Source organism: Molothrus aeneus, chromosome 27, assembly GCF_037042795.1.
Source record: "Molothrus aeneus isolate 106 chromosome 27, BPBGC_Maene_1.0, whole genome shotgun sequence".
NCBI lineage: Eukaryota > Metazoa > Chordata > Aves > Passeriformes > Icteridae > Molothrus > Molothrus aeneus.
In genome coordinates this window covers 3,514,858-3,524,879 of record NC_089672.1, presented here as the reverse complement: position 1 = coordinate 3,524,879, position 10,022 = coordinate 3,514,858, and the positions used below count along the sequence as shown (strand labels likewise).

General features: G+C 64.6%; 1 protein-coding gene across 1 annotated transcript; it reads left to right on the top strand.

The window, feature by feature from the left end:
* The first annotated feature begins 2,628 nt into the window (after positions 1–2,628).
* On the top strand, positions 2,629–10,021 carry R3HDM4 (R3H domain containing 4). Its single transcript, XM_066566470.1, has 8 exons — positions 2,629–2,791; positions 4,769–4,923; positions 5,036–5,154; positions 5,646–5,769; positions 6,150–6,235; positions 8,191–8,276; positions 8,508–8,563; positions 9,175–10,021. Exons 1-8 carry the CDS (start codon positions 2,748–2,750, stop codon positions 9,276–9,278), a joined length of 774 nt encoding a protein of 257 aa, XP_066422567.1. The 5' UTR covers positions 2,629–2,747; the 3' UTR covers positions 9,279–10,021.
* The last annotated feature ends 1 nt before the right edge of the window (position 10,022 follows it).

Genomic DNA, 10,022 nt, shown 5'->3' with positions numbered 1-10,022 from the left:
TGGAGGGGCCCCAAAGCACCCCAGGGCAGATCCCAGGGGATGGACAGGCGGAGCTTTGAAACCCTGGCAAACGGGCTCAGCCAACCTCCCCCAGAGCCCCCTTGCTCCCCTTCCCTGGGGGGCCTCCAAGGCAACGTGAGGCTGCAAGCAGCTCATCTGTGCTTTGCCCCAGTGGAAAACACCGAGGGGAGTTCAGCTCGACCCTGCAGAACCCCAACGCCCTGGTCTGGATCCCTTCTAGCAGTGAGCTCCCAAGCCCTGGTGTGGCCAGCAGCTCCCGGTGTGGTTGGCAGCCCCCGGTGTGGCCGGGCAGCTCCCAGCCGTGACCTCGCCTGCACTGAAGGAGCTCACCGCAGCACCGCGGTCGTACCGGGTACGGGCTTTGCCCGTTTCAGCTGCCCGGGGGCACACACGGCAGGACCCTCACGGGGACTGACCGACCGTGGGGTTGCGGGGCCAGGACAGCCTACGGTGCACCGGGACCGGCAGCTCCACTACAATCCCGCGCATTCTGGAAAGAGGAACCTACTGCCCGTGCGGGCCGGGGCCGCGGACGGGCGGGCGGGCGGGAGCCGCTTCCCCCACGCCTCGCCGCGGCTGCATCCGCTCCCGGCCCGGCCCGGCCCGGCTCACGCCATGCACGGACACGTCGCCACCGTCACGGCAAGCTCAGCAGCCACCGCCTCCAGCGGGAGCCAGCGGAGGCGCGGCACAAGCGGGCCAGCGGTGGCCGTGCCTCAGTTTCCCCTCCGAGCAGCGCCGTGTGGCCCCCACGGAGGAGGGAGAGATCGCGGTACGGACGCTCCCCGCCCCGGAGCCGCCGCTCACCGGCCGCGCTCCTGCCCCGCACCGCACCTGAGCCCCGTCCCCAGCGCCATCCACGAGCGAACCGGAGCCGGACCGAGCCGGGCACGTGCTCCTGGCTCCCCGGGTGACACGGTGCCAGCACCGGGCGCGGAGCCGCCTCCTCGAGCACCGCGGGCCGCACCGGAGCCACGCTGCCGCTTCTCCACAGGGGAAACCCGAGTGGTGCGGCCACAGCCGGGGCTCCGTGGCACCCCGGTGACCTTGAGCCGTGCCCCTTTGTCCCTCCGGGGCCACGGGGCCCGGTGCGTCCCCGCCGTGAGGCGGTGACGGGGGTCCCGCGAGGGATTCGAGGCGGCGGCGTCACCCGCGTCCCCAGGGCAGGTGCTCGGCAGCGACAGCGGCTAAAAATAGGCAGCGGGGGTGTGACGGAAGGGCCTTTGTGCCACCGACACCGGGGCTGGGCTGGCCGCGGCCGGACACCCCCCAGGCGGGCTCCCGGCATTGCCGAGAAGGGCTCCGGGGGTGGCGTGGAGGCTGAGTGAGGAAGAGGAGGAGAAGGACAGGGTGGGTGCGCGGTGGGTGCCGTCCCTGGGGACGGACGGGGCTGGGGACCCTAGGAGAACAGGAGTCCCATCCCCAAAACGGAGCCCGGCCCCGCTCCCGGCGGCACGTGGCACCGGCGGCGCTCAGAAGGACCGGGCACGGAGGCAGCGGGGCCCCAATGGGCCCTGGTCCCGCGAACAAACGGGGGGAAACGGCCGCCCCCGACACGGAGAGGCGAGCCTGGGTCGGCCCGGCCTGGCCCCTCCGCCGTTCGGACCCCAGGACACCGCGGGGCGGGCGGGGGGGGGCACAGGGCGGGGCCACGGGGCTCTGCCCGGCCCGGACAGCGGCGCCCGGCGAGAACGGAGAGTCAAGGCCGGGAACGACCGCGGGGGAGGAACCCCAGCCCCGCATGGGGGAGGCGGCCGGTAACCGGCCGCGGGGGGAGGGGGCGCCGCGCTCCCGCCTAGCACCGGCAGCGGAGGGCCCAGCCCACCTCGGAGAGGCGGCCGGTCCTGGGCTCCGCTCCCCGGCCCCGGTCCCGCCCAGCCCCCGACTCCCGGTCCCGGCTACGGCCGCGGCGGAGCTCCCGTTCTTGGTGCCGATCCAATCGGCGGGAGCGGTGCGGCGGCGCGTCCCCCTTACCCGGTGCAGGCCGTGCGCCGCGAAGCCGCATAGCAGCCGCGGCCGCCCGGGGTCGGGCTCGGCGGGGCCGGTGCGCGCGGGGCCCGCGGCGCTGCTCTCCCCGCGGGCGGGCGGGCGGCGGGCGGGCGGGCGGCGGGACCCGGCCCCGCCCCGCGCTGCCCCGCCCCGCGCCGCCATTGGCCCGCCGCGCCCGGAGCGCCACGCCCCTCCCCGCCCCGCGCTCTCATTGGCCCGTCGCTCCCGGAAGGCCCCGCCCCCCGCCGCCATTGGTCGGCATGCAAATGTTGCGCGCGGCCGGGCGCGGCCGCAGCGCCGCCTCGCGGACGGGCGGGGGAACGGCGCCGTCAGGGCGCGGGGCCCGGTAGAGCGGCGGAGGGGAAGGGGGTTAACGGGGGGCAACGGGGGGTTTAACGGGGGTTAACAGGGGTTAACGGGGCTTTAACGGAGGTTAACTGGAGGTTCACGGGGATTAACGGGGGAGCTATCGGGGGGACAACAGGGATTCACGCGGGGTTAATGGGGTCCGGCAGCCGTCGAGCCCCGGTTCCAGGGGCTCCCCGAAGCACCCCCGGTGCCCCACCTCCCGCGACGCCCGGGGCGGGGTTCCCGTGCCCCCGCCTCCGTGACGTCACTTCCAGCGGGCGGTGCCGGGCCCGGTGCCGCCGGTGCGGGCCGGGGGTGGAGGAGGCGGAGGGAGGTCCCGGTCCCGGTTCTGGTCACCGTCCCGGTTCCGATCCCAGTCCCGGCGCGCCATGGTGGTGCTGCGGGGCGGCGCGGGCCCCGAGGAGCCGTTCCCGTGAGTGCGGGTCCGGGGCCGGGCGGGCCGTGGGGCGGTCGGGCCGGGCAGGAGCCCCCCGGGCTGTCGGTGCGGGCGGGGAGCGGCGGCGCCTCCCGGGACAGCCCGTCCCCAGCTCCCCGGGCCCGGCGGCGGTGCCAGAGCGGAGCCCGGCACCGGCATAATGAGCCTTATAATTAGCGTTTATCCCCTGGAGGTCACGGTGCTCCCGGTCACCGGGGCTGGGCTGGAGCCCCCCGCTCCTGCACGGGTGTACCGGGGGCTCGGGACGGAGCTGCGGAACGTCTTTGCTCTGCCACGTTCTGCTGCCCAAGGGTCAGTGACAGGAATAGCTCCGAAATCCCCCGGCAGAGAACGAGTTCCCCTTCCAGGCGCTGTTCCCTGGGACAGGAGGAGAAGGCAGGAGTCTGTCTGTCTGTCTGTCTGTCTGTCAGGCCCATTGTCCCGGGGTCACGGTTTGAACGATCCCTCCTGGCGTCCCGTATGAGCCTGGCACGGCACCCTGGCTCAGAGGGTGCTGCTCTGGCTCGGGTGGCTGTCCCGAGGTCACTGTCCCCTGTGAACCTCCCTCCAGGCTGGCACCGGGCGGAGGTGGCAGCGCCAGGGCAGACGTGGCAGTGCCGGGTGCCAGGGCCGCCACGAACGGCCCTGGAGGCTGCAGGAAGGGAGCAAAGTGTGGCTCAGCCTGTTCCCCTCCCAGCCACGGCGCTCGGGGCGTCCGGGGGTGCTCCCACCCTGCTGACCCCGGGTTTTGACACGCCAGGGAGCGGCGGGCTCGCAGCTGTGTACTCAAACCCCCGAGCTGGGGCCAGTGTAAGGTGACTCCCTCTGTTTATTCAGGTTTTTGTAACCGTCTTTGTATCACAACTTGATCCACCAGCCCTGGTTGCTGGCTGTGGCGGGTTGGGTTACTGCTCCCCACCCGTCCTCTGGGCATTGCCTTGATACCTGAGTCTCTTTTATTCTTTCCAAGCCCACCTTTGCCTCGGTTTTCTCTCCAGTGGTTGTTTTTATACCTCCCCATCAGCAGCCAAGACTGTATCACTGCCCCCATGCAGGCAAAGGGGAAAAAAAAAAATCAAGGTTTTGGCGAGGGTGAGCAGCTGGCTGTTAGCCCGGGCTGCAATCGGACAGCACAACCTGCTCTGCCCTGTGCCCAGATCGCCTCTGTCAGGACCTGATTGCAGGACTGGGGCTCCCAGAATGCTGGAAAGGAGGGGACACGGTGGGGACATGGCCCTGAGGATGGAGCAAGGCCGTGGCAGTGGAGACAGTGGTGACTCTGGGCAGCTCCTCGTCCTGGATGGACAGTCCTGGGCGTTGTTTCAGGGGTGTTGATTTTCTCCCCCACCTTCTGCTGGGCTAAAGGAAACCCACACAACCCTGAGGGGAAGCTTCTTCGCAAGTGAAGGCAGTGAAACTTCCTCTCTTTGGTGTTTAGTAAACTTTGAAACCTGAGCAGTTGCGTTCAGCGCCCGGCCAGCTTCTCGCTTGTGGTGTGGCTTCATTTTCCCATAAAATGCCTCAGTTTTATGGTCATTCCTCAGCTGTGCCTGTGACTAAGCAACACCCTGACTGTGTGGTGAGCAGAGCACCTTTGGGTGCCCCCAGGAGCTGGCAGTGCCAGGCTGGGGTGGTGTTCCTGCCGCCCTCAATAAAGAGTGGCAGGGTCAGTGCCAACCCACTCAGGACCACGCTGAGCGTGAGGTGCAGCAGGGATGGATCCATTGCTTTGCTTCCTGTGTGGCACGCTTAAGTGCCCAGGTTAATTACCCAGGTTAATTACCTGGCCCTCCTAGTGCTGACACACAGCTGCTTTGAGCACCTTGGAGGTCACAGTGACCCGAGGGGGACAGGTCCCGTGGGAGGATGTGTTGCATAACAATGGTGCTGATGATGCTCTGGTGCCCCTTCTCCCTGCTGCCCTGGCTGCCCCAGAGCCCTCGGTGGGCTCACCCCTGCTGCTGTGTCCCCCAGGAGGATCGAGGATTGCCTGCCCCTGCTGCAGGACTCTCCCTCCAAGCGTTTCTCTCCGTCCAAGAGGAAGCAGTACTACATCAACAAAGCCATCCGCAACTCCGACCTCATCCCCAGGGCCAAGGGCCGCAAGAGCCTCCAGAGGCTGGAGAACAGTAAGGGCCAGGCAGGGTTTTTTCCCCAGGGCAACCTCCCCTGAGCTGTTCTGGGGGCAAGGAGCCTCTCTGGAGGTGCTTCCCCCCTCTGAGGCTTTGCTCTTGGCCCCAGCTCGTTACCTGATGACGCTTCTGGAGCAGGATGAGTGCGGGAGCGACGAGGGAGAGCTCACCCACTCTGCCACCCCCAGCATCTTCACTGAGGCCTGTAACAATGAGACCTATGTGGAGGTGGGTACAGCCACCCTGCTGCCTTGGGGACACTGGAATGGCATGGCATGGTTGTAGTGCACTCCTGCATCCCTCTGCCTCCCTGGCCTGAGCTGCTGCACTGCAGCTTCTGCTTGGTTTGGTGTCAGGGTGGGATCTGTGGCATCTGCTGCCGTGTGTGCCAAGGGGTGATGGGCTCCTGGGGCCCATGGGATGAGGGAATTTCCCGGCAGGTCCTCGCTGGAGAGTTGTGGCTGCAGGGCAGTGAGTGCCTGGTGAGCTGCAGCTCTTCCTCCTGCACAAGCCCCTTGCCAAACCCCCATTGCCTAACACTGACCCTGTCACCGGGTGTTTTGAAATGTGGCCTCTCCCTGGTGTGACAGGGCCACACTCAGGGCCGTCCCTGGGGATGAGAGGGTGAGGAGGGGGCTCGTGGGGTGTGGGAAAGGGCCCTGGGTAGCCAGGTGCCCCCCCAGACCTCTGCAGTGGGGCTCGGTGGCTTCTGTTGTCAGATCTGGAACGACTTCATGAACCGCTCGGGAGAAGAGCAGGAGAGGGTCCTGCTCTACCTGGAGGAGGAGGCCAGGAAGAAGCACAGGAGGAAGCTGCCTGTCAAGAATGAAGACAAGTGGAAAGGTGCTGGGAGGGGAAGGCAGGGTGGGGACAGCCTCTCCCTTTCCTTCCTTGTGTACATTCTGGGAGGGCTGCACCCACTCCCAGTCTGTGGTGGGGCCAGGGGATGCCTGAGCCCACGCCATGGGTGTGGCAAGGGGGGGTGGGTTATGCCTGCAGACCCCCACCATGGACCAGGGAGGGTTTTTTGGGAGCCAGAAGTGGCTGAGATGATGGGCACAGCCACCCCCAAACCCCCTGTGCTGGGGAGGGCATTGCTGCTTTAGGGGTGACTGTAAAGGGAGCCCTGTGTGGCAGCTGGGGGGACACTGGCTCCTCCCAAAAAGTGACCCCGCGAGCTCTGGAGCTGTGAGCTGTGCCTAAATCCCTTCTCCCTCCTGCAGAGCTCCCTGCCTACACCCCCCAGGAGTGCTTCCAGCGCATCAGCCGCCGCCTGCGCGCCACCCTCAAGCGGGGCAGGATCCCCATGGTGAGCTGGGGATGACAGCCTGGCACAGCAGGGCTGGGGCTATTGGAATTATTACCAATATTGTGGACAGGACCTGCCTGAGCTTGTCTGGCCCTTGCTGCTTGACCAAATAGCGGCAACTGTGGTGTTTCACCCACAGACCCTTTTGCCTGGCTGGGTGTTTGGTGTTTCACCCCACAGACCCTTTTGCCTGGCTGGGTGTGTGGTGTTTGACCCCACAGACACTTTAGGCTGGCTGGGTGTGTGGTGTTTGACCCCACAGACACTTTAGGCTGGCTGGGTGTGTGGTGTTTGACCCCACAGGCACTTTTGGCTGGCTGGGTGTGTGGTGTTTGACCCCACAGACACTTTAGGCTGGCTGGGTGTGTGGTGTTTCACCCCACAGACACTTTTGCCTGGCTGGGTGTGTGGTGTTTTATCCAAAGACACTTTTGGCTGGCTGGGTGTGTGGTGTTTCACCCCAGGGACACTTTTGGCTGGCTGGGTGTGTGGTGTTTCACCCCAGGGACACTTTTGGCTGCCTGGGTGTGTGGTGTTTGACCCCACAGACACTTTTGCCTGGCTGGGTGTGTGGTGTTTTATCCAAAGACACTTTTGGCTGGCTGGGTGTGTGGTGTTTCACCCCAGGGACACTTTTGGCTGCCTGGGTGTGTGGTGTTTCACCCCAGGGACACTTCTGGCTGCCTGGGTGCTGCAGCTGGGCACATGGGGACAAGTCCAGGCCTGCAGGAGCTCTGGTGGTGCTGGGATGGAGCTTCCCCCCATAACAGGGGCTGCTCCTCAGGTTTCCCTATGTGGAGAAGCTTTAAGGGGATGGTGAAGGAAAGGAGTCGGTTCTGATGGAGGGTTTGGATCCAGAGCTTTATTCTGGCCTCTGAATGCAGCACCAGCTCCAACAGAACTCCCTGAGCCCGTGGCTGCTGCTCCTTTGAACCCTGGGGAGAGGGGCAGGGAAGGGGCAGGGAGCCACCAAGCAGGGACAGCAGGGGAGGGACAAAGGGACAAAGGACACCTGGATGGCCCAATGCCCCCCAGGGGTAGAGGGCATCCTTTGGATCTGCCAATCACTTCTGGAATGCCAGGACTGACAGACAGTGCTGGGAGGGGAAAGGAGAGGAGACTGACATACCTGGGAGGGAATCATCAGGGAGAAACCCGGGGTGTCTGAGGCAAACCCTGAAGTGCCACCACAACAGGGGGGGCTGCCAGGGGTCCCTGCACAGCCCAGAGCTGTGCCCTGACCTCGTGCCACATTTCAGAGCAGCTCCTGGGAACGTGCTTGTGTTGCAGACACACATCCAGCTCCCAGCACATGGGGTTTTCCTGGCTCCGTTCAGATTTTTCTGGCACTTACAGGGCTTTTTTTAGTGGTTGTCTCCCAGTTTCTGTGCAGTGACAGCAGGTGAGAGGTGAAACCGGGCGTGTTTGTGGACGGGGACAGCAGTGGAGCCTTTGGGGTCTTCACAGTGGCCCACACAAGGTTATTTGGGGCAACTCTGGTGTATTTTGAAAGGGGGTAAAAGGAGGGAGGTGAATGCAGCCCTGCACTTTCTCTGCCATCCCTGGGGGTGCTGCCTCCCTGTGCTCTGTGGGGCTCTGTTTGTTTTTTCCTGGTGCTAATTAGAGCCTCTCAGTGCAGCCTGGGCTCCTCCTGCCCGCTGCCTTGTTTGCCTTCAGTGTGCTGCTCTGTCTCTGGGGTCACAGAGCTCTGCAGAGCACTGAGCTTTGCCTGTTGGCTGTGAGCACCAGGGATGGTGCCAGCCCTTGGCACACACAGCGTGGAGTTGGCAGGAGCTGGATCCTTCCCTGCCTCAGGGGCTGGAGATGGGAGATTTCTCCTCTCCCTGCTGTCTCCCATTCAATTAGCTTGCCCAGGAGCTGCTGGCAGTAAATCCTGGGGAATCAGTTGTGCCACCACTGTCCTTTCCTCACTGAGTTCCTGCCTCTCCTCACAGGGGACGCTGGAGGGGCTGGAGGAGGAGCTGCTGGCCTTCTTCTCTGTCACCCCCCACTCTGTGTACACAGCCCTGATGGATAACAGGTATTTCCCCATCCCTGTGCCCCAGGGCTGCCCCAGACTGCAGAGGGGGTTTGGGAGCACAGGACACCCCTGGGGCTGGGTCTCCCCCTGGCCTGGTGGGTGGGAGGCACCTGGGGATGCCTGGGCAGGGCCTTGGGGCACTTTGTGCTCCCCCTCTGCTCTGTGTGTCCCCGGGAGGATGCAGGGCAGGGACACACAGGTCAGGCTCTAACGCTGTCCCCTCTCCCCCAGCTTTGAGAGGCTCCTGCTCCACGCACTCTGCCAGTACATGGATCTCGTCTCTGCCAGTAAGAGCCCTATGTCTGCTTGGTTTTAGTTTTGGTTTCCATTTTGTTGTTGTTTTTCCCTTTTCCCTCCATCACTATCTCTCCTCTCCAGCTCAGCCTTTTTCCTCCCTTCCTCCTGTGGGCCCCACCTCGCCCTGGGGCTCAGAGATAACCCCGCGGTCCCACCCCTTCTGCTTCCTCCCCAGCAATGCCCTGAGCTCCCTGGGCAGCCCCAGTGGTGACCAAGCTCAGCCAGACCCGGCTCTGAGGGGAAATTTGGGTGGTCCAAAGCAAGAATCTGCTCACGGGGTTCCCTCTCCTGCAGCTGCTTCCTCCTCCCAGGGATCGGCCGTGCTGCCCTGGGCATCCCCAAAGGTTTTGTTGCCAAGGCAGGGATGGAATCAGGCTCCATCCCTCCAGAGGAGGCTCTGCTGATTCATTAGGAACCAATTGTGGCAATCAGCCTGAGTGTTAATGATGGGGAGAGCGAGCCCCAGGATGGAGGGCACAAAAAACAGGGGAGCCTGTGCTCACCATGAGCCCCAGGGAGAGGAGGGGAGGCCTGGGAGGGCCTGTTGGACACCCCTGAGAGGGGGAGCAGGGTTGTGCTGACCTCTCCATCCCACCCACAGGCTCGGACATCGAAGGGAAGCGCCAGATGAAAGTGAGCAACAAACACCGCGTGTTCCTGCCCCCGGAGCTGCTGCTCTCAGACTACCTGGGCCAGATGAGCTGATGCCCCCACAGCTGCCCTGCCCCTCCTGTGTCCTCTGCAGCCTCTCCTGGACCTTCCTCAGCCCTTCCCCTGCTCCAGCAGCCGCTCCAGGCCGGGGGTTTGTGGCTGTGCCCTTGGCTGTGCTGGCAGCAGGGCAATGGGTGCAGAGCAGGTGCCTCTCGCCCTCCCTGCTCCCCGCACAGCCCTCCTGGAACTGTTTGTGTGTCTATTTATAACCCAGGTGTTTTTTAAAAAGAATCAGGCGGGGCCAGCCTCCCTCCGTGGGGTGATTTGGGTCCAGATTTTTCTGCGGTGAAACAGCTCCCGGCGGCTGCTGAGCAATCGCTGAGCCGGCGGAAGAGCCCCGGGGCTGCCGCGTTCCCTCCCGCAGCCCCGTGCCCACCGGGGGCTCGGCCAGGGCGGGGTGTGGGCAGCTCCGGGTGCTTTTTACCCCACAGCCTGCAGAACGGGGCTGTTTTTAAGTGTAATATAGCTTGTGTTTTTTATCACGTGTGTGTGTGTGTGTGTGTGTATTTACATGTGTGTGTGCTGGAGGGGTGCAGCCCCCTTTGGGGCTCTGCTTTTCCACGGGGCATTTTGGGGGTCCCTCTATGTGCCAAGGGGTGCTCGCAGGGAAATCTTTGCTGGTTGCTCTTGTCCCACGATGACACCGACTGCCATTAACCGCGGGCACCCCCAGACCCAGGGGAGCCCCTCGCGCCTCCTTCGCTGGTTCAGCAACAATAAAAACGGTGCTCCCCTGCT

Excerpts from the sequence above, each read along its gene's own strand:
- R3HDM4 (XM_066566470.1), top strand. The coding sequence starts at position 2,748 with ATGGTGGTGCTGCGGGGCGGCGCGGGCCCCGAGGAGCCGTTCCC. Across the intron at positions 4,924-5,035 it reads CCTCCAGAGGCTGGAGAACA|CTCGTTACCTGATGACGCTT; the intron begins GTAAGGGCCAGG and ends TCTTGGCCCCAG. Across the intron at positions 5,770-6,149 it reads GAATGAAGACAAGTGGAAAG|AGCTCCCTGCCTACACCCCC; the intron begins GTGCTGGGAGGG and ends TCCCTCCTGCAG.